The 22,426-nt window shown below is 38.8% G+C and overlaps 1 protein-coding gene across 1 annotated transcript in view; it reads left to right on the top strand.

The window, feature by feature from the left end:
• Positions 1–22,426, top strand: part of LOC308560072 (calmodulin-binding transcription activator 1-like) — a 69,828-nt gene that overhangs the window by 15,036 nt on the left and 32,366 nt on the right. The window contains exons 2-3 of the mRNA XM_081143626.1: positions 12,828–12,897; positions 17,741–17,859. Coding sequence (XP_080999752.1) covers positions 12,828–12,897; positions 17,741–17,859 — 189 coding nt within the window. The remainder of the gene's footprint in view (positions 1–12,827; positions 12,898–17,740; positions 17,860–22,426) is intronic.

Raw genomic sequence — 22,426 nt, 5'->3', positions numbered from 1 at the left:
ATTCATCAGTTGAACATTTGAGTTGTTTTCACTTTTTAGCTATTATGAATAATGCTGCTGTGAACATTGTGTACATGTTTTTGTGTGAACATATGTTTTCAGTTCTCTTGGGTGTGTACCTAGCATTGGAATTGTTGGGTCATATGGTAACTCTGTTTAATTGGAGGAACTGCCAAACTGTTTTTGCGAAGGGGCTGTATCATACTACATTCCTGCCATCAATGTTTGAAGATTCTGATTTCTCCATATCCTTGCTAACACTTGTTATCATCTGTCTTTTTGATTAAAGCTATATTTGTGGATGTGAAGTGGTATGCTATTGTTTTTTTCTTCTTAAATATATCTTTATTGATTTCAGAGAGAGGAAGGGAGAGGGAGACAGAAACATCAATGATGACAGAGTCGTCACTGATTAGCTGCCTCCTGCACTCCCCTTATTCTGGTTTTGATTTGCATTTTCCTAATGACTAATGTTATTGAATGTCTTTTCGTATGATTATTGGCCATTTATATGTCTGTTCTGGAGAAATATCCTCTGCCCATTTTTGAATTGACTCATTTGTTTTTTGATTGTTAGTTGTAGGTGTTCTTTATACATTCTGGATAGCAGTCCCGTATCAAATATATGATTTGCAAATATTTTCTCCCATTCTGTGGGCTGTCTTTCCACTTTCATGATAGTGTCTCTTGAAGCACAAAAGTTTTAAATTTCAATCAAGTTCAGTTTATGCTTTTTCTTTTGTTGCTAATGATTTTGCTGTCATAATTAAGAAACCATTGCCTAATCCAAGGTCATGAGGATTTATATCTATGTCTTTTTGTAAGAGTTTTATAGTTTTAGCTTACATTTAGGTCTCTGATTCATTTTGAGTTAATTTTTATATATGTTGTGAGGTAGGTAGGCTTACAGTGTCATTTGCATGTGGATATCCAGTTGTCCCAGCACCATTTGTTGAAAAAAACCATTCTTTCCCCATTGAAGTATCTTGGCACTCTTGTCAAAAATCAGTTGACCATAAATGTGTGGAGTCTTGATTCTGATCTGCTGATCTGTATATCTATCCTTATGCCAGTACCACTACTGTAGTTTTGTAGTAAGTTTTGAAATTGGGAGATGTCTATCCTCCTCCATTCTTTTTCAAGATTGTTTTGTCTATTCTAGGTCCCTTGAATTTCTAGGATCAGCATGTCAGATTCTACAAAAAAAGGCAGTTTTGATATTGATAGGGATTATGTTAAATCTTTGGATCAGTTTGGGGAGTCTAAAGCCTTTTTATGGATCTACTATTTGCTAGGGAACTACGGGCTAACTGAAGCATCCAAGCATCTTGCCTTAAAATTTTTTTTTGGTTTTAATTTATTACCACAGTAGGTTGCCTTGGTGAGACACTGTAATTCTCTATTAGGCTGGAATTGGACTTTTCAGGTTCCAAGAGAGCAAATAGCTAATTCATACAGCCTGTAGACTGGCTTCTTTCAGTATGTGTCCTTTTGATGTGAAAGTTTGCTGATGTCTTGAATGTTTAGAAAAATTGTGGTATGCTGGTTAACTCTTATTCTGATTAATAGAGAATTAACAGGTTCCATATATGAACATATAATTACCAAAGACTTAGACTATTTACAGCAAAACTGTGACATTAAAACTTATATAATTGTTACTATTATTATTATTATTATTATTGGAAGTGTCGGAGAGATTTTAGGATCTTGTAGTCCTATGGGGGCCATGTGAATGTTGGTTACTGTTATACTCTTAATTCATTTACTCAGCAAATAATAATGAAATGCCAGGTGCAGAGAAGGACAGACATAGTCCTGTCCTCGTGGAGTTAATGGGGATATTGACATTAATCAAGGTGCCATGCGAAATTACAACTCATGCAGTGCTGTGAAGAGATAAATGCTATGAAGGGAAGTACAGTGTATCATAAAGGGATTTGACTAATCTGAGAGGCTGGGGGAGGATTCTTGAGTTAAGTTATGAAGGAAAATGGGAATTAATTGAGGGAAAAATGAGGGAAAGAAGTTCCAGGTAATTGGATGAGCTGGTTAGTGAGATGCATGGGGACACTCTGATTATATTATGGCTGTTTATAGTTTTTGAGAAAGAGTATCTGAAGACTTGATTCTGGTCTTCATTCTGCCCCTTAAGTATCTTGTGACTTTAAGCAAGTAACTCAACCTTTCTGAGCTTATTCACTTACTGTTTTTTAATCTTATGAGGCAGCGTGCAGCTCTTTTTATATAGAGACAAATAAAACATATATGAAAACATACAGAAATTTAGACTTTTGATTGATTGTATTAGTATAATTTGATAATTATTTTTTCGTGACCTTCTGTGTTTGGCTTCTTAGGAATGCAGGATTGGTAAATTGAATATTCTTCTGAACATTTTCTCTCGTCTTTGAGATTAAGATTCACTTCAGTTCCTACATACTCTAGAAGCCTCCCATTTGCAGGGGAGCAGATGTAGATGTAACTGATTCAAGGCTGGTCATAATGCATGCTGTAGTCAGGCTCTGGTAGGAACTGGGAAGTCTTGAAGGACATGGAATTTGACCTGGCTGGCATCATTGACAGGCAAACATGGTGGTTGGAGGAGAAATTTCATGCAGACGAAGTGGAGCAAAGGCACAGAGCCAGAAAGGCACAGAGTGTGGCAAGAATTCCGAGTGCATGTGTGTAGATGAGCCTGGAAAAGTAGGTAGGTGTCAGGTTGTAGATGCTTGGAAAGTCAAACAAGGAGTCTGTATTATATTCTCTTTGTTCTGGGGGAGGCTTTTATTTTTATATTTTTTTGAGTGGGATTGATTGGGTAAAAGTCAATTTTCTGTGAAGGTACTAATAAGGGCCACATGCTTACCTTCCTGGCTTCCTCTCCATTTGCCAGTCATGTTCAGTTTTTTTAGATTCTGATTGCGCCAGAGCACCATGCTCTCTCTTGGTTTTAGGCCTTGCACATTGCCATGCCTTGACTTAGAAGGTGCACCTTCCTCCAGAACACACGTACGCATATTCTCACACGCTTTGCTTTGCTTACCCTCCGTGTCCTCTGAGTTTCAGCTGAAATGAGACTTGTTTGAGAAGCCTTCTTGACCTTGCCTTTCTTTTCAGCTTGGAGTGTGTGTCTTTCCTGTGTGCACCCGAAGCACTCCATGGTTTTCCTGCTCATAGCATATTTTAGTTTGTATTAGAATTGCTGTTCACTTTTCTTTCTCCTTCAATTAGATGTACATCTTCTGAGGTCAGAGACTTGAGTACCTGGCACCTAGGATGGGCTTAATAATGTTTGCTGGTTTAGCGAATGAATGAGCAGTGAGGAAGAACTGGAGTTGCGAAAAAAGCTCCTGACAAGAATGTCTGTAGCAAAGGGTTGAAGAAAGGAGTTAGTGTGACTGAGGTGTGTGTATGTGTGTGAGAGAGACAAAATTTTGTGACTGATTGACTGTGGGCCTTCAGGGATGAAGAGTTGAACCTCAACTGGAGTTAGGTGAGGCCATTAACTAGGAAAGGGAATACAGGAGGGATATGTTTTAGGGAGACTGGATGCAAATATATTGGTTCTAACTGGGTAATTAAATGGCATTGGGCAGATGTAATTGAAGTAGCCTTAGCATGTTCGTATGCAATATGACATTGGAAATGTGGGTTAAAGTAATTCATATTACCCGTTGTTTTCTTCTTCATTTAACTTTCAGAGGGCAAAGGAGCCTAGGTTATGGAACCCATAGAGGTCAGCCTCCTTGGCACAGGGCAGGGTGGAGAAGGGTGTGAGTAGATCTGGAGGGGCAGCTAGAGATATGCCAGCACAGCCTCTGGTAGAGTATATAAAGTTCATGAAAGTAGGGACTTTGTTTGTCTTGCTCATTGCTATACCTCTTCCCAGAACAGTGCCTGTTGGTTAAGAGAATGAATGAATCAGTTAATGATTTTGTCAATTTGGTAGTGAGTTGAGAGAATGAGAAAGAGGTAGCAAGAGGGTAGATAATTCTTTCAAGGATTTTGTGGTAAATGCAGAGTGCTGGTAAAAATGATAGTGAAATGACTGATCAAGTCCAAGTTGAGAAAAGAAATCCCTGGGACCTGATGGATTGTAGTGTATTATCTATTGCTGCAGTAACAAATGACCAAACTTAGTGACTTAGAACAGACACATTTATCATCTGATCCTGTGGGTCAGGAGTTCAGGCAGGGCTTTGCTAGGTGTGCTGCTTCAGGGTCTCACAAGCCTGATCTCAAGGTGTTGGTCGGGCTGGGGTCTCATTTGAAAGCTTGACTGGGGAAGGATACTCTGCCAAGCTTACACTTATTTAAACGATTCCATCCTGTGGGCTGTTGGCCAGAGGCTGCCCTCAGTACCTTGCTTTGTGGGCCTTTCCAACGTGGCAACTTGCTTCGCCATAGCCAGCAAGGAAGTCTGCTAGCAAGATAGAAGGTACGATCTACGTTGCTTATCACAGAAGTGACATTCCATCACCTGTGCAATATTTTGTTGTTAGAAGCAAGTCATTAGGTCTGACACTCGTCTAAGGGGAGGGGTTACACAAAGCTATGTGTTAACCAAGAGCTGGGGATCATGGGCTACCCACCGTGAAGTTTGTCTGCAAGTAGAGAGGGATGCAGGCACTAGAAGACACTAGAACAGTTCTTAAGAAAGAGGCCCCGTGGGATGCAGATAGCAGGGTGGGAGCTTTTAGAGAGGGAAGTTTGGGAGGTGAAGTTGCAGGGAAGGTTGCAGGGTTGGTGAAGCCTTCCTGCCCTCTCCATTCTGACAAGGGGGGTAGGTGCCAAATTAACAGACTGTGTACATTGGGTACATTTACCAATAATTGGCATTGGTAAATCCTTTGCCTTGCTAAAGTTGAATTACTTACCAGCAAATTCCTGGCTAGTGGAGGTGTCTGTTCTACTTGCCTTATGATGATGTTGAGGATCAAGTGAGGTATTACACATGGAAGTATCTTACAGCATGTAAAGTGGTATGCAGACGGGTGGCCTTAACTGGGCTCCTTTTCCCATGTTCCGTAGAACACATGGACATGAACGTCCATGTCCCTTGTTAACTTGGGTTCACTGTGTTGTACTGAGTTATTGAACTGGCCTTTACTTAATACCGTGATATTTTTAGAGCCTTTTGTGTAGAGTGTTTGCTTTTATGATAAATGACCCCAAACTGCTATACCTTTCACGTCCTTGTATCCAGTTTTTATTTTATTTTTATTCTTTTAAATCCGTCCTTGCTATTCCTTGCACTCTTTGCTTCTCCCGCTCTGTCACTTTTTAGCTGTCCTTTTCTCTCTGGTGTTGCTTCTGATCTTCTCTGGGCTTGGCAGCCTGATAATTACACTTATTAGAACTGTGAGTAGTTCAGTGGTAATCAGGCTGGGAGTACAGATCGGGGAGCCCTTCTCACAGTGAAGTATGTGAGCTTTTGTGGGTGGACTTTGTAAAAATCTCTTGGCCTCAGAGTGTGTCTTGGCTTCCTTACTGGTTCTGGCTATGCATGGATTAGGTGAGTTTCCCATGGAGCTGAGTTCCATTTGGGGAGTGTGGCTGCCATTTTCTAGGCTCATGCCTCATTGCTTTTCTATGAGAGTCAGAGCCATTCTCTCCTTTAGCTTTGATGAGCTTTTAGGTTTTTGGGCAGTAGCAAGTAGTGATAGGTGATGGGTGGTCTGTGGTTCATGAACCAAAAAGTGTTGGAAGACGAGGGGAAGTCTTTCTACCAGATGGACACCAAGGTGTATGCAGGAGTTCTGAACTTGCCTTCCTTCAGGGTGGTGAGTCCAGCTTAGATTACGAGATAGTGTTTGATATTCCTCAGGGTACATTCGATACACCTCAGTGTCCTTAGTGTCTTCTCAGTGCTGTAGCTTTGCTGTCAGTGATTTGCAGAGGTTTTCTACCCAGACATTTGCATTGTGTCTTTGGGGAAGCACTAGCACCTTATTAGGGAGAGGGCCTGTGTTCTTGTTCAAACAGCGCAGGAGTAGGGTGGGGGGCCTGCTCGCGGTTCTCACTCTGCTTCTTCCTGGCCAGTGCCCTTGGCAAGCGTCTGTGCCTGTGCCTTGGCGTCTCCTTTTCTAGGGTAGGCATGATGTCTGCTCTGCTACCCCGGGGACCACAGCAAGATTTTCTGTGTGAAAATTCTTGTTATGCGTGCATAATATCAGATAGAATGGCAGCTTTGTTCGGTTGATTTTGTTGATATTCTGCAGTACTCTCTCTTTGAGGACTTTAAAAAATTGTCATCTTTGGTACTGCTAATGAAAAGTGCTGCCTGAAACAATGTCATTTTAAATTCTGTGTGGCCTTTTCTGAAGATGCTCTACTGGAATGTATTTGTACAGATATGGACGTTTAATAAGTGCTCTTTGATTATTTTCAGAATATTGAGTATACTGACTTCCTAGCCAAATTAAATTTATGAAAGTTCTGATGATACTGTGATTCATATCTAGAAAGAATAATTTTTTCATTCTGAAATCACTTTAAATACGCTTTACATGAATCTGGTAATAGTGAATCAATTAATGTGATTTCTCAGGTCATAAATCAGGCTTGAACTATTGTAGTATTAATTCCTGTGTAAGCTTCTTAGGACTTCAGCAGTTTTGTGGTCTCTTTTAGCTACTTGTTTGCTTTTGAACTCAATTCTAGGTGTTGAACTCAATTTGAGAGCCTAAAATGGTTTGTGCCCCAAATACCGTAGAGGTTACTGCTTCACTTTTTTATTAGCCGCCTTCGTAGTATGAAGTCAGCCACCTATCAGACTTTTCCCTTTTAACTTGGGTACACACTTTAATTTTGTCTCTATCCCATAGGAATGTTGCGAAGGTTATTATAGTAGCACTTATGGTATATTTTAAACTTCTTGAAAAGAGGTAATATGAGCAGAAAATATATTTGTGCTGTGCCACATGTCCCCCCACTTTCGTGGTTCAGAAAAAGGGTGAAGTGACTTATGTTTAGGAGTACATGTTGGTTTTCCAGGCTCAGGTCATTAGCCCCGCTGTGGCCTGTGACAGATCCTGTGCCCCTTTTTCTATAGCAGGCCAGTACTCTAGCCATAACTGTGAATGTCAGTTCTGTGAGCACTGGTGAGTATTTTCACCCTCTTAGTTTTTAGTGGGTCTAAAGTAGCTAAATTTGCTTAGTTGTTCAGGGACCAGAGGATGGGTGGCAACTCAGGGTGGTCTTAGGAGAGGGAGAGAGGTTCTTAAGATGACTGATGGCCTTCAATAAATCTCAGCCACCACCAGGGCAAGAGATGGGACCACTCTCTTTCCTTTCCATGCACTTCTGGGAATGTCATTCCTCCATGAATTTAAAAAATAGTTGAGCTATTATTAGCCAGCCATTAAGTACCGGAGGTAACAGAATGAAAAGCCAGACAACCCTTTAAGGGTGCCCTTGTTATAGTCTTATTCTGAATATGTTAGAAAAATATTTATTGGAGAAGAAAACTACTAGGTTGGTTTTAGATGCTGAATGGGCTTTAGGGATGAAAGGTGGAGTTGTAGGTTAACAGAAGACATTTCTGAAAGGAATGACTATTCTGTAATTAAAAAAACCCAATTACATATGGCACTGTGGCAGAGACTGCCAGCTGATCACAAGCTCCATCTCCTCTTCCTGGGCATGAAGCCAGACTGCATTTCCCAGCCTCCCTTGCAGTTAGGTGTGGCTTTGTGGCCAAATTCTAGCCAATGGAGCAGAGAGAGCAGAAAAGTGGGCCACTTCCAGGCCTGGCCTGTAAAACCCTCCAGGCACAGTTGTCTGTGCCCTTTTCCTCTCTGCTGGCTGGTGCAGAAGAACTCAGTGACCTAGGAGGGCTCCTGCCACAGGATGGAGGGAGCGTCAGTGCCAGAGCCGCTGCTTGGAGGAGAGCTTGCTGCTGATCGGGCACACCTGTTTGGGACTTTACACGAGCAAGAAGTAAATATTTGTGGTATTTGAGCCATGATACAGTTTGTTCTGAGTTAGCCTCCCTAATTGATCTAGGCATGATGCCTTGAATGCTAGGCAAAACTGGTGAGTTTAGTGAAAGTGCTAAGGATTTTGGACTCTGCTTAATTTTGATTATTTATATGCCATGTAATGTGTATTGACCAGTGAATTTTAAGAATCAGTTCACGTCATGGTAAAATATATGAGAAAGTTTTTTACAGTGCATCACTTCTAATTGATACAAATGGTTTATTGCATTCAGTGTGGCCTCTCTCCGTCTTTGATTTAATAAGCTCTGTGGGCCCTCAATTAGCTTTAAAGGGACTCTATGGAGACTTAAACATTCTCAGTCCTTATTTCAAAGAACTTTAAATACAGTTTTCATCATGCTACTTCTCTGTTCAAAAGCCTGTAATCACTTCTTATTACATAGCATTTTGTTTCATTTATTCCAACATCCAAAGACTATATACATACATAAAGAATGTGGCTATGTGTAACGTCCTGAAGGAGACAAAAATGAATAAAACAGTTGACGTCTCCAAAGACTTGTGCTTGGTACACAAGCAGTTACTGAGCTTCTGTACTGCTACTGTCTGCCCCTCGTGTTAGCCCTTAATAAGTCGTGTTAGCCCTTAATAAGTCGTGTATTATTTCTTCATTCCAGTTTCTTTAAATCCACACCGAGGATATGTTTTTTTTTTTTTAAATTGATTTTTTAGAGAGAGAGGAAGATGGGTGGAGGGGGGGAGAGAGAAACATTGATGTGAGAGAAAGAACAACCTGGTTGCCTCCCATACGTACGCCAGCTGGGGATAGAAACTGCAACCTAGGTATGTGTCCTGACTGGGAAGCAAACCCACAACCTTTTTGGTGTTTGGAATGACCCTCCAACCAACTGAGTCACCTGGCTAGGGCTCTTTATATCCCATTTTTAAAAATACTGCCTCCAACTCAATAGTGTGCTTTTTAAAGCAGGGGATGTATTTTCTAGAATGACTGTATTTACCCTCTTGGCTACTTCTAGAGACATTATAATAATTATCCCTATAGTTTCTTTTAATTATCTTGCTTGGATGTTCTGATACAGTTTTGTATTGGTCTGTGTTAACACACAGAAGTACTTTTTTCATCCATTAGGAATTCGTGGAATTGTGTGGTTGAGGAATGTTAGGACTGGAAGTGTCTTTTTCATTTTTTTAGTTTTATAATTATTTTTTTTAATAAGAGAGAGTTTATTTAGAAAGTTACAGAGGTAAAAGAAGGGCCTGGAAGGGTCCTTTTTAGATCGAATTCCTGATCTTCTAGGTGATCTAGTTGCTGATACTCAAGGTGTGGCCTCAAATTGTGGCCTGGGCTTCCCCAGGTGGCTTTAGAGGTACAATGCAGGCCCTGCTCAGACCTGTGAATCAGAACCTGCTTCTTAAGATTCTCAGATGACCCGCATGCACATTAAAGATGGAGATGCACTGCTCATGGTCAACCTCCCACTGCAGAGAGTTGCCCAGATTGACACAACTATTTCAGTGGTCCCCATCCTTGGATACATCTTGCGATCACTTGGGAACCTTTAAAAAATCCTGATGCCTGGGTTCCATCCCCACACATTCTTTTTTTAAAAATATTTTTTTAAACTGATTTCAGAGAGAGGAAGGGAGAGGGAGAGAGAGAAACATCAATGATGAGAGTCACTGATCAGCTGCCTCCTGCATGCCCCCTTCTGGGGATCTAGCCTGGGACCCGGGCATGTGCCCTGACCAAGAATCAAACTGTGACCTCCTGGTTCATAGGTCGATGCTCAACCACTGAGCCACACTGGCAGGGCCCCGTATGTTCTTATTTAACTGGTCAGGATTGCAGCCTGGGATCAGAATGTAAAAAATATCCCTGGAATGACTACTGTGCAGCCCAGTTGAGAACCACACATCTGGTTAGTGAGAGAATCCAGGTTTCTTGATGCTCCATGCAGGGATATACATTCAGAAACAGTGCTCCCCCGCCTGTTGTTTTACCTGGTCACAGCACCCCATTTTCTTTCTTTCACAGCATTTATCTCCCTTACACCACTCGTACTCCACCGCTGGACATGCATCCCACAAGGGTAGGACCTTTGTCTGTCCTGTTTACTGTTGGGTCACAGTTCCTAGGACGGTGTCTGATTAGGTACTCTTTGATGTTTGAAGAACAAATTGAAGGAGTTACTGTAAAGAGGCATGCATTTTACTAAAGTCTACTAGACAGCACCAGCAGGGCCTAACTCAGTCAGTGGGAGGCAGTCTCCTGAAGAGCCAGAGGTCTGAGTTGGAATTCAGAGGCAGCCAAGGAGAGCAGTGGGAGGACTTGAACTCAGACCTCTCCGACGTTGAGCTTGTGCTTTTCCCCTTCCACGCTGTTCTGTGGGCAGAGGTCACCTGTTTGCCCAGACTTCTCAGCTGGGGCTGGTGGAACTGGGTTACAGGACTCCAGCACTCCAGACTCTCAGATTGGGGGCCACTTCCACTGGGTATCATAAACAGATCTCAAGGGGTCCAGTGAAAGGTCCTAACTCAGAGTCCGGCCCTGGTTATTTAATACAAGGTAGCCATTTCTTAGGTGAGTTCCCTTGTGTTTTAGGCTTATTTGTTTTGAGAACCTGGTTATTTTGAGGATCGAATGACATTCAGTTTCACTCTCAACTTGTGTGAGTGAATTTCTATCATGGTTAAATTAAACTATTAAGACTGTTTATTATGCCAGTGCTGTAGAGAGATTGTGGTTGGTTGGTTGGTTGTGATATTTCTCTTACATGTTATTTTTGGTGCTTAATTCTTCTGATTTGGTATATTTTACCACTTATTTACCTATCATCAAACTTCGATGATAGGTGTAAAAGTCATTTTTTTGGGAAGCCATTTATTAGTGTGTCCCACTGCACATATTAGTGATTTGTAAAACTTTTGATGTTAAGGCCATTGTTAAAATGTCTTGATAAGTGGTAAACTTATGCTACCTTATTTTGGTAGTAGGAAGCCAGAAAATGTTAAGCCTTGAGTATAAGACATCTTTTTTAACATCATAAAATTTCAAATTTCAATTCAGAAGCCACATTAAGATGAGCTGTTGCATTAATGTGGTTAGAAAGCTATTACTGGCAGCTCTTGCACGTGTTCCGTGAAGTCAGATTACTGCTGACTTTACATGAACTGCTTTTCATAGTGTGCTACAATTCCACGCTCATCGTCATGGGAAGAAACAGGTTGAATTTCCCAAAGGGTACATGGAGTCTGAGGTTTCCCCATAGTTCATAGGAAGAGTCCTCAGGCCCAGATGCTACTACAGATGCTACCACAGGTTGCCAATCAGTTACCACTATTGATTAAATAAAATAGGCCAGTAAAAGCCCTGGAACAAGAACTTTCTAGAAACATAAAATAAGTAATTAGGGAGCTGATGCTTACCCTGTAGCTAGAAGTCCCATTGTGGAGAAGGACTTATGTATGGCGAGGCACTTGTTTGTGAATATAAGGAGGAAAATGAAAAATTCATGGAAGTCAACATTAATCAGATTTCAGCTCTCTTTTTGGCCCAAAAATTCAGGCCATCCTCAGTTTGTTCCTCGGAAATGTTAACATTGTTGGAGGTTATCCTTGTTGAACATAGTGACATTTCTTATTGGTGTGGTACTTTTGGATTTAAAGCACTATTGCATGTTTTACCCCATTTAGCTTTCCCAACAACCCCAGGAGCTAGGACAGAGGGGTGTCCTCTCTACCTTTTTTGGTGAGGTAATACAGAGGTTAAATTACTTTGCCAAGGGCAGCTAGTAAGTGAGAGAACTGAGCTATTTATATTGTAAATGTGAAACGTTGAGGTGGTGGTTCAACTTCTAAACAATCTTTGGTTTTCTTAGTATATAAATATGTGGTTTGTAATGCAGGATGAATAACCTAAAAATTTATTTAATACTGCAACCAAGAGTAAAGGATATTTGGACTGAAAATAATTGGCTGGCAAGACTCACAGAAAATGTTTTTCCTTTTTTAAAAGTTACGGTTGTGTAGGTTTTTGTATGCAAACCTTAATTTTATCTACATGAAGCAGCCTGAGAGCAGAGCCCTTTCTTCAACTTCTTCCTGACCTGCTACACGTGCCATACTGTTAGTTGGTCCTCAGTAGATTCTTTTGAATGAGTTGGGTACTGGGCTTACTGTTGGGAAATGTTTAATAATGTTGTCTATGGACTGAATTGCAAAATGAATATGGCATTGGTTCTTAGTAAAAACTCACTATGAACAGCACATATGCTTCCTATTTAAAATTTTTTATAAGTAACACATGTTCCCAGCATATCTCTTTTTCCACACACATAAATTTTAAATTTTGTAACACTCAAGCCTACAGAAGAATGTAGGTGTGGTACAAAGAACTTTTTCCCCCTTGAACTATGTGAGGATAAGCTGCCTATGTTTCATCCCCCCTCAAATTCTTTTGTATTTCCTACAAACCAGAACATTCTTTATAACTACAAAACTGTAATCAAAATCAGGAAGCAAGACATTTCTCCCATCTCACCCTCAGATGCTACGCCCATTGTGCCAGTTGACCCAGTGGTAGTCTCTGTAGAGGAAGGTCCAGCCAGAAAACCCTGGGCCCACTTGGTTGTCTCTTCTGTCTCTGATATACAGCAGTCCTCTCAGTCTTTGACTTTTATAACCTTGACAGTCTTGAAGAGTACAGGCCAGTCATTTTGTAGACTGTTCCACATTTGGGGTTTGTCTGATGTTTCCTCATGACTAGATCCAGGTTGTACGTCTTTGGCAGGAAGACCACAGAAGAGCCAGTGTATATCTTTTTCAAAGATTAGTTTTACATTTTATTTTCTGTTTCCTTAGAGCGTTTCCCAAAGTGTATTCTGCGGAACTAGCACCTACTGTGTTCTCAACACCGTGCCACCTCTAGAAGGTAGGATTCGAAAAGCTTTTGACTTACAGGAAGGGGTGGGCTTGGCAGCAAGAGTATTGCCATCACTGTAGTGCAGGAAATAGCCTGTGCTCAGGATTTAGAAGACCTGAGTTCTGCCTGTAACTTGCTGTGTGATCTTAGATGAGTTACTTAATCCTTCTGGGGGTAGCAAAATAATACTCCCCTTGTAACATTTCTCTGAGGATTAAAAAAGGCAAAGGGTTTAACCACACGGGAAATTCAAAGCACTCTGCAAATGTTAGATACTAAAACAATGATTCTGTAACTCTGTTGTCAAATTCCAGGTGACTTAGAGTAGGAGTCGAGAGGAAAGCCACAGGTCATGTTTGACTCTTACTTGAGCCACTTACTGGCCGTGGATCTGGGCAAATTTATCTGAACCTCTGGCCCTTCATTTGTAAAATGGGGGTAATTATGCCCTGATGGGTTCTTGTGAGGATTAAATGAGAGAGTGAGTCCCACAAATGTTTACTCCCTCAGAAATAGTAGAAAATAAATTTACCTGATCATGTGCAGTTCAAATTGACATGGAATGGAATGGAGCAGGAGAAGATGCCCTCACACTCAAATTGAAGTAGTCGATTGCAAAGCTTCTCTGCCCCCACTTTATTTTCCCCTCCCAACATGTTTTTTAATCAAAATGTAAATACAGATAAATAGAAGCTTATTGAACCTGGGTTATAAGTTGACCTAAACCTGGGTCAGAGATTTGACAATATGATTGACAGAAAAAAGGGTAACTCTAGGCCACCTAAAAATGGAAAGGGTAAGATTTGATGATCACACACTCTAAGAAGTGGAAAGGGGTTATCAAATAGCAAAACTAGTTATGTTTTTCTACCAAATCCTGTGTTTTTTTCTTAGCCTTTAAATATCTTTTGGATAATTGCAACTGAGTTTAATTCATTTTGGAGAATCTCTTTGGAAAAAAATAAAGAGGAATCCTACCAATGCTGGCACATAGTTGGTGCTTAATTAGTATATATTTTGGATGAATAGTTATTTGAAGGTCTTACATTAGAAATGGCAATATTTGCTGCTGTGAGCACTGTGCTGACACGAATAGAACAATATGTGGTTATGTTTTCCTGAATCAGTTCCTATCCTACTAATTAAATCTAAGCACATAATAATTAGAGCTAAACAGAAAATTGTAGAGCTTCCTTTTAATTTTACCACTCCAAGTTGTTGATCACATATATTCCCGATAAGATCTAGCAATTTGATACACTGTTAAATACCGACTTATTTTCAGCAGCTTGGTCTAGAGGTTGAGAGATTAATCATAGTGATTGAATAGTAGTGTTTGTAATTATTCACAGAACCAAAATTATTTAATTTTTATTAATTATGAATCAAAATAAAATGGATGCATTATTTCCAGTTTAGAGTTAATATAGTTATAATTTACTTTGCAGAAGTCAACAATGTGTTCCAATGAAAAGGTCAAATAGATCTCTTTGGATTTAAATAAAGGATTTAGCACTGTGAATCTCAATTTTTAGAAATAAAACATGAAAACGGGAATTCTGCATTTTGCCTGATTAAGTGAATGAGCATTTTTGTATATTTTAGAAAGTTTTAGTTAAGTTATACTGTGTCTCTGAAATTATTATTTGGCAAATATTTGAAGGTTGACTGGAAAGGATGGTTCATTCTCTGGAATTATAGCCGTCAGCTAAGCAAACCATCTGAAAATTTCAGGAGCTTCACTAGTTACTTTTATTGTGCAGGAGGTTAGAAAACACTTTCCTAAAGTCATATATCACACATGAGTATTATGCTAGATAATGATAATGAAGTGCTTTGCTGGATGTAGTTGGTGCTTCTGTTCCGCAGCATTAGAGTTTAACTATTTGCATTAAGTACTGAGATGTAGTTGAAACCAGTGTATACGTCACAGTTACTGTTAACTCAAGGTACTATTACAATCCTGGTACTGAGACAAGGATTTAAAAACTGACACATGCATTTGTCTAATTATTATATCATGTCTAGTTATTTCAAAAATATGAAAAAACAGCTCTTAACTTAAAAACACAGTTTTATACAGTATGCCATGTGAACAGTTCTTTTCCATTGGAAAAGCAAGGTTACATTTTATCATACTTTTAAATGGAAAGACGGAAATTTGAAAATAGTTTTATTTTGCCTATTTGAGTTCCTAATATTTTCCCCCCAGTATTAAAATTGCCATCTTCTTAATGCACAGTGGGAAAATTTACCCATTGTTATGTTTCTTAAAAACATCCAGTTTATATTCAGCATGAACCTCAAATTCTGGAAATAGCACAGTTTAAAAACTGATTAAGGGGAACTCATTGGCCTGTCATACTTCTATTCCTTTTGAACCCATGGCTGTACATCCCCATAATGCTATATTTAGAAACTTGATTGAGACAGTGCTTGCACAGCCATTCTCCTTTCCCTCTTTAAAAGCCTTCGGCCGATTCACCTCGGCCTGATTCCGTATCAGAGTGGAAGACAGGAGGCTTTTCTATAGCAGTTACTTGTGCTGTTGAGAAGTCTCTCTCGCTCACTTTCCCTCCACCCCTCTCTCCCCCCCCCCCCACACACACGAGTAGACACACTGTACATAGATACGCTTTATATATCGCAGGGACAGTTGGTTCTTCAAAGAGGCTAAAAGGACAGATGATTGATATCAAGGTTGTGATCACAAACATACAAATAGAAGCTGAGGTTTAATATTCTGTTGTAGTTCAAAATTATATTTTAAGTAGTTTTCTTAGTGATATGACTAGACACACAATTCAGAGTATGCCATTGATTGGGCACCTAGCACAGCATTGTTTTCATAAAAGACACCCTGTAAATGGTGAATATTTGAATTGAGTATAGATTTTAGAATTTCTTTTCTAATTTCAGAATTGGGAAATAATAAAAAAAAAGAATTAAATCACTTTAGGGGCAGAGAGAAGGGAAGGGAGGTAAAGGCTCATGGGATTTGGTCGTCTGTGCTTTAAAGTCTGTTGGCTCGTGGTCCCTCCCTTGGGGGATAAAGTGTAGGGTACATGCATAAGCACATGAAATTACAAGGGTTTTACAGGGTGTAATTAATACAGAACTTTCTATGAACTTCTTAGTTGAATACTCTTTTGGTTCCATAGCAAACTTTTTAAAAAAGTTTAATTTTATTGTGCTATTAATTTAAAATTTTGGATTCTTAAAAGCAATTATTTTTGAAGTTTTTCAGGTTTTTATACTGCTTATAGAAATAGAAGATGGGCATTATAATTCAATTGGTTGTGTAGTTCATGGACCAAAAAAGATTTAGTACACTAAAACTCTCCTAAGTTCCTTCCTCTAAAATATTTCCATATGTGTAGTAAATTTTTTTAGACTTTATTTCTTTGCCCCATATTTTCCTGTTAAGATCTTTTCCTTGAGAAGAAATGTATAAATCAGATGAAAAAATGCATGGAGAGGATTCTATTGTGACTGTAGAAAATACTTTTTATTCTTTTATGTTTTTCACATGTTCAAAAAAATAGACTATGCTAAGTAAGCAACATTATAATAAAGGACTGAAAAGATATGTTGTTGTATTTCACTTTTAACATTATTAACGAATGTTTGTGTGCCTATATAAGGCTGTTTAATTGCCAGATGTGTCAAGTCTTTGAATGACAGTCAGTTCTATAGGGGCTTATGTCTGGAGGAGAATTAGAGATGGTATAATTCTTCTTCATTTAGGAAAACTGAAGATACTAAGTAACTTACCCAAGGTCACACAATTAGAAAGTAGCAGAACTGGGCCCAAGTCCTGGACTCTTGACTTGGAGTTCATTGTTTTTATTATATCTTGTTAATAGCAAAATAAGTTATCTCAACTGTGACTTTCTAGAGCAAATTCAGTGTTTAGTATTTAATGCATTACTCCTTAGTACCCGGTTATGCACTGCACCTTTTGTATATTGGGCCTTCCATTTAGCATTAAAAAAAAGTGGATAATTTGAAACTTGGAACTAAATGTGCCAAAACTGTCAAGAAATTTTGAGCCAGGCAAAGGGACTTTGTTACAGGAATGAAATAGGAAATGATGTGCAAATAAATAAATGAATGAAATAATACAGAAAGGAAATGATCTCTTCTAGAAAGTACCAAGGAGGCCAATTATCAGATAGTGAGCATGCTATCTAGTCTGAAAGTAATGGATTTTTCTTTTATTAATTTAGAAGAGTTGTATTTTGATGAAATACATTAATGATACAGATGTGTATATGTAAATTGAGTTAATTAAAATGGTATATTTTTACATTTAGGCTAGAAAGGCTAGCCTCTGTATTACATAGCTAACTGCAGGTTTGAATTCCTTAAGGTTTGTAACTTGATTTTGGAAAGATAAGTCTCATTGGTATTTTAGGGGATGAAGTAGTATTAGTTTATGAATAAAATAGTCCCATTTTATTAGAATTCTTCTTCCCTAAAAAAATGTAAAACTTTCAAGTGGTTACTAGAAGATTTCTGGGTTTTGTGAGGTTAAATCATTTTGCAATTTTGATGGACTTCATAGAAACCTGGTGCAAGAACCTTTAAAAGTAACGTTCTGGTCATGGGCAGCTGCTGAGCAGTCCCTGTTCAGTGACTTCTCAGGGAGCAAAAGCTTGATTTTATTGTAGTCTCTTGACCAGATTCCTGTTGCTCTGATAAGTGTGTAAATGGGTGTTGTTAACTAAGAGGAATGATGCTCTTGGTCTCACAGTGAGTAACCTGAGCTGCTGTTTCTGACCTTGCCAGTATACTTAAAAGGAAATTTTCTCAATTATTTTCTCTGAATTTATTGTTTTCTTCTTTATAGATGATCATGGGAACAGCAATAGTAGTCATGTAAAAATCTTTTTACCGAAAAAGCTGCTTGAATGTCTGCCGAAATGTTCAAGTTTACCCAAAGAGAGGCACCGTTGGAACACTAATGAGGTAGATAAATTTCTATTTTTAGGGGTATAATTTCTTGAAGGGCAAACTTTTTAGGTCATTTTGCATAGTACTACTTTATATTAGCTTTAAATTAGAAATATTGAACTAGGAAATTGTAAACAAGAATACTTAATCCGATTTGGCAGAAACCAATATGTTTCTTGAACTATCTCTGATCTGCTTGGCCTGCTTTGAAAACTATAAACTGTGCACGCTGATTGACTTACTAAGGTAGCATGAGTTCCTGTATCTGTGCTTTCCTGCATTTTGGCGTCTTGCATTTGGTGGTTAACTCCCCCTGCATATCTACTAAACACCCGTGCTTATGTTGTCATGAGTTAGTCAGGGTACAGCCCAGTGCCCACGGCACATGCAGTGCCTTCACGATGTGAAGTTTCTGTAGAGTCGAGACTGGCAGACTTCCTACTAGCAAAACAGCTCTTAGTCCTCTGATGAAAGCTTGCATGGAGGTTAACTGGTTTACCGTAATGACAGGATTTTTATTTAGAGTGAAGACTGTTTAGTAGACTGTATACATATTTGGCATCCAATTAGAAAGAAGTTTGATGAATTAGAATGAATAAAAGTCTATCTTCTTAGGTGATGTTTCTTTTTTTTTTTTTTTTTGGTAAATCTTAAGCTGGGAGACAGTACTGGGGGTGGATTGCTTTGTCATCTTTCTTAGTTTGGAACCTGGTGATGCCAACTTAGCATGGGGATGAGAATTGGGTATGTGTCCAGAACTTGGGGAATTATATTATTTTAATTCAAATGGTGGGGGTTACTGGTTTTGTAGAGTTGGTTATAATCAATTTGTGTTGCTGGCTCAACATTGACTTCCAAGTTTAGTTAAATAGGGCACCCTGGGCATGCAGTTTGTTAAAAGACACAAGAAGAAAACAGTACTGCCTGTTCCCCCTTATTTTTTAAAGATTATTTTGCTCTAGCTTGCTTTAGAATGCTTTTGTTTTGAGTTGTAAGAGGTTATATGAATGAAAGTTTCTTTACTTATTCCAGTTTACAGAGTTAAATACTCACTAGAAACTCATAGCTTTGTTACCTTATCGCAACTGATTTTAAATTTCATTTAAGGTATGTATATTTTGATTATTTGCATAAATTATATTTTCTCTTCAGACGGAATACTTTTTGCTTTGATAAACATTAGCCAGTTTAGAGACATATTGTTTCATATGGTCATTTATTAACTATTCAAACATTTAAGACATGAAAACAAAGTAGATATGCTGGAAATTAGTCTTAATTATAGATTGTTATTCTATCAGCAAAATAGTATAATTTAGGAGCCATTCAGTAGGTCACAACTAGGTCATGAATTATTTAAAAATTTAATATGCTTCTTTGGATCCCTGAAACATGGATTTGATATCATATTGTTATATATTAGCTTCAGTTTATAAATGTATCAAAACACATATAGGTATGTAACTTTTCAATTTTATATTTTATATGAAGTTGGCAATTTATTTTAATTATGATTTGAAATTATATTAGAAACCAGCTATTGCTTAATTAAAATCAGTGGTCTTAAGAATCTTATAAAGCTGGAGGTAACAGTGTTAGAAATTTAGTTGGTAGATTATTTAGATCATTGATTTCAAAAGTTTTTTGGAACTTTGGAGCACAGTCCTTCAATTGAGTTCATATGTTTATTTATCTCTAGATGATTTATGTTTTACTTTAATATTTTAGATACATTATAAAACACCCAATAAAGAATATTTATAGAGGATAAGATTAAAAGGAAAATAAGTTCTGTGTTTTGTCCCAGGACCCCAGTACATATAACTCCCTGGAAACTGCTGGTTTAGGACACGTGTTGCTAAAGTCCAAGTCCAAAGAGAGGAGCTGCATCCCTGTCTGTGACGCGTGAAATGAAAAGCTGGGGTCTGAGAGATGTGGGTTGTTGTGGGCAAGCCTCAGTACTGCTGGGGCAGGGGCAAGGAGGGGGTCCTGAGGGCAGGTACAGGCTGCAGAGGGCGACTCGGCTGGCAGTGGCCTCCCCTGGTAATCTGGTGCTCACTCTGTGATCTGTCCGCTCAGCACTGAGAAACTGGTATGGGAGAGCTGAGCTGAAAGGCTCGCCTCTATTTCTGTGTAGAAGACTTTGGCTTTTTTCCTTGTTCGTTTCGGCTTTAGGAAAAATAGGGGAATTTTAGAGTGACAACAGAAGACTTGGATTAGGAGTTGTTAATTCTGTAGAGTGTTATGCGGTAAATGGGAACCTGTTACTAAAAAACCTTAAAAAATTTATTTAAAAATTTTTTCGATTACAGTTGACATTCAGTATTATATTAGTTTCAGGTGCACAACATAGTGATTAGACATTTGTGTTCCTTACGAAGTGATACCCCTGATAAGTCTAGGGCCCACCTGGCACCATGCATAGTTGTTATAATATTATTGACTTTATTCCTCATGCTTTACTTTACATCCCATGACTATTTGTAACTGCCAATTTGTACTTCTTAATCCCTTCCCTTTTCACCCAGTCCCCCAGACCCCTTGTATTCATTTTTTTTAAAAACTGTGGATAATAGGAACAGATTGTCAGTATTCCAGTCAGAGCACTTACTTCTTTGCTCTAGCTGGACATTGTCATATTCCCGCATCCTTTAGCCTGCCACTAAAACCTGAAGGAAATGAACTTCAGTGCACATGTCTCTCACTGGGGCTTGGTGGTCCTACAGAAGGCAGAGTCCCTTTAGTCAGAGCTGCCTAGGAAATCCTTTGAATCCCTCCTGGAGTAAAGTGTGGTCATACTGCCATTACCAAGGGCTATGTCCCTCGAGTTGGAGTAGATTGCTGTGTTTTGGTGGAGGGTCACTTGAAGTGGTCGGCTTATGTTTAGATCAATGTTGTACAAAATTACATTTCTTTAGGTCCACTCATCGGGACCAGGCACTGTCACAGCAGAGGCGTGTGGGAACCATGGCCAATTTGTGTTTCCATCTCACCCTCTGCACAGCATGTTTGCCATGTGGACTGGTGGTCTGAGTTGACAGGATGAGATGTCAACTGTCATCTTTCTTGTCTCCTGTGCTCTCCCCCTTCTCTACAGGGAGTGTGCAGTTGAATTCCTGGGTTTGTATGTAATATGACTCATCTGTAGAAATTTGGAGAAATTCCTTTCAGACCTGTGTTGTAATATTTGTGATTATTTGAGAAAGCCCAACATTTATGCTGTGTATTACTTGAGAGGGGGAGAGTGAGATTGTGCCCATTCAAATGCTGCTATTTATGAAGCATCTGTTCTTAGCTAGTGGCTGGTAGTACTGGATATAATTATTTCTACGCCTTATAACAATATTACGAGATGCTTAATATTTCCTTTGATAGATGAGGGAGTGTTGGTAAAAAGTGTTTAAATAATTTGGTTAAGATAGCACACTTGATAGGGCCTTCTTGGTCTGACCTTAATTTCGATGTTGCTTTTAATTCTTAAGAACATTCATTCAGCTGTGTGTTGTCTAGGCTTTTAATCAAAGACCCATACTCTTAACTATGGTTAGTGTACTCGGCAAAACTATTCTGTGACTTAATTTCGGATGAAAAGAGTTAATAGAGGATTCGTATTGTGGGTTCATATGCCAATATTAGAGGATAAGAGAGACCTTAGGGCCTAGTTAAGTTACTTTTAGCCTTTCTAACTCATTGGACTAGGTAAAATGTCCTTCTCTTCTTGAGTGCTATTTGCAATTGCAAAATAAATGTTGTATCTAAAAACAAATCAATTTTAGATTACGCTTTCTCTCCTACACCCCCCCTTCCCCCAGGTTCTGAAGACGATAAAGGAAATGAGGCTGATGACAACAATAATTATGGCAGCTAACATTTATAGCACATCTGTTGTATGCTAGGCACTAGGGGGATCCTTGACACGAATAATCTCATGTACTCCTTGAATTAATCCTATGAGGTAGGTTATGTGATTATCCTCGTATAAGAGATGAGGAATTTGGGTGGTAGACTTGGGAGTCCAAGACCATAGCCTGATTTTGGAGCCCATGCACTCTCCAGTTCTGTCCCAAAGAATAACTTCAAATGGACTTTCCCAAGATCTTGCAGCTGTGATCATTTATTTTATAGAATTGTTTGGCTTCTTTATTTATTTGCATTTTAAAGTATTATACACAAACTGTATTTTTGCATGAAGATTTTTTTTTTAAGTGACAAACACTCGTTTCTTATGGAAATAGTTTTAATTCTTAATAATGAATATTAATCTGTGGGCTCTGGATAATGAAGAAAATACATTATAGGTAGAAATTTGTACCCCTGAGTAACTGGAGGGCTAGGCTTGATTTTTCTATCCAGGGCAGGAGAGAAAGAATGTATTAAACACAGAGCACATTTATCAAAGAACCAACTCTTATTTTATAATCAGTTTGGTATTCACATCTTCATTAGGTGAACTATTGTAAGGTTTCTGCATTTTAAGTTAATATTTTTAAGGCCCAGGGCCAGAAATAATTATGCTAATGCAGCTTTCTGATTGCACAAATGACTACTTCATAATTACACATATTAGTACTCCATGTATGTT

The sequence above is a fragment of the Miniopterus schreibersii genome (assembly GCF_964146895.1).
Source record: "Miniopterus schreibersii genome assembly, chromosome: 8".
Lineage (NCBI taxonomy): Eukaryota > Metazoa > Chordata > Mammalia > Chiroptera > Miniopteridae > Miniopterus > Miniopterus schreibersii.
This window is presented reverse-complemented; position numbering and strand designations above follow the sequence as displayed.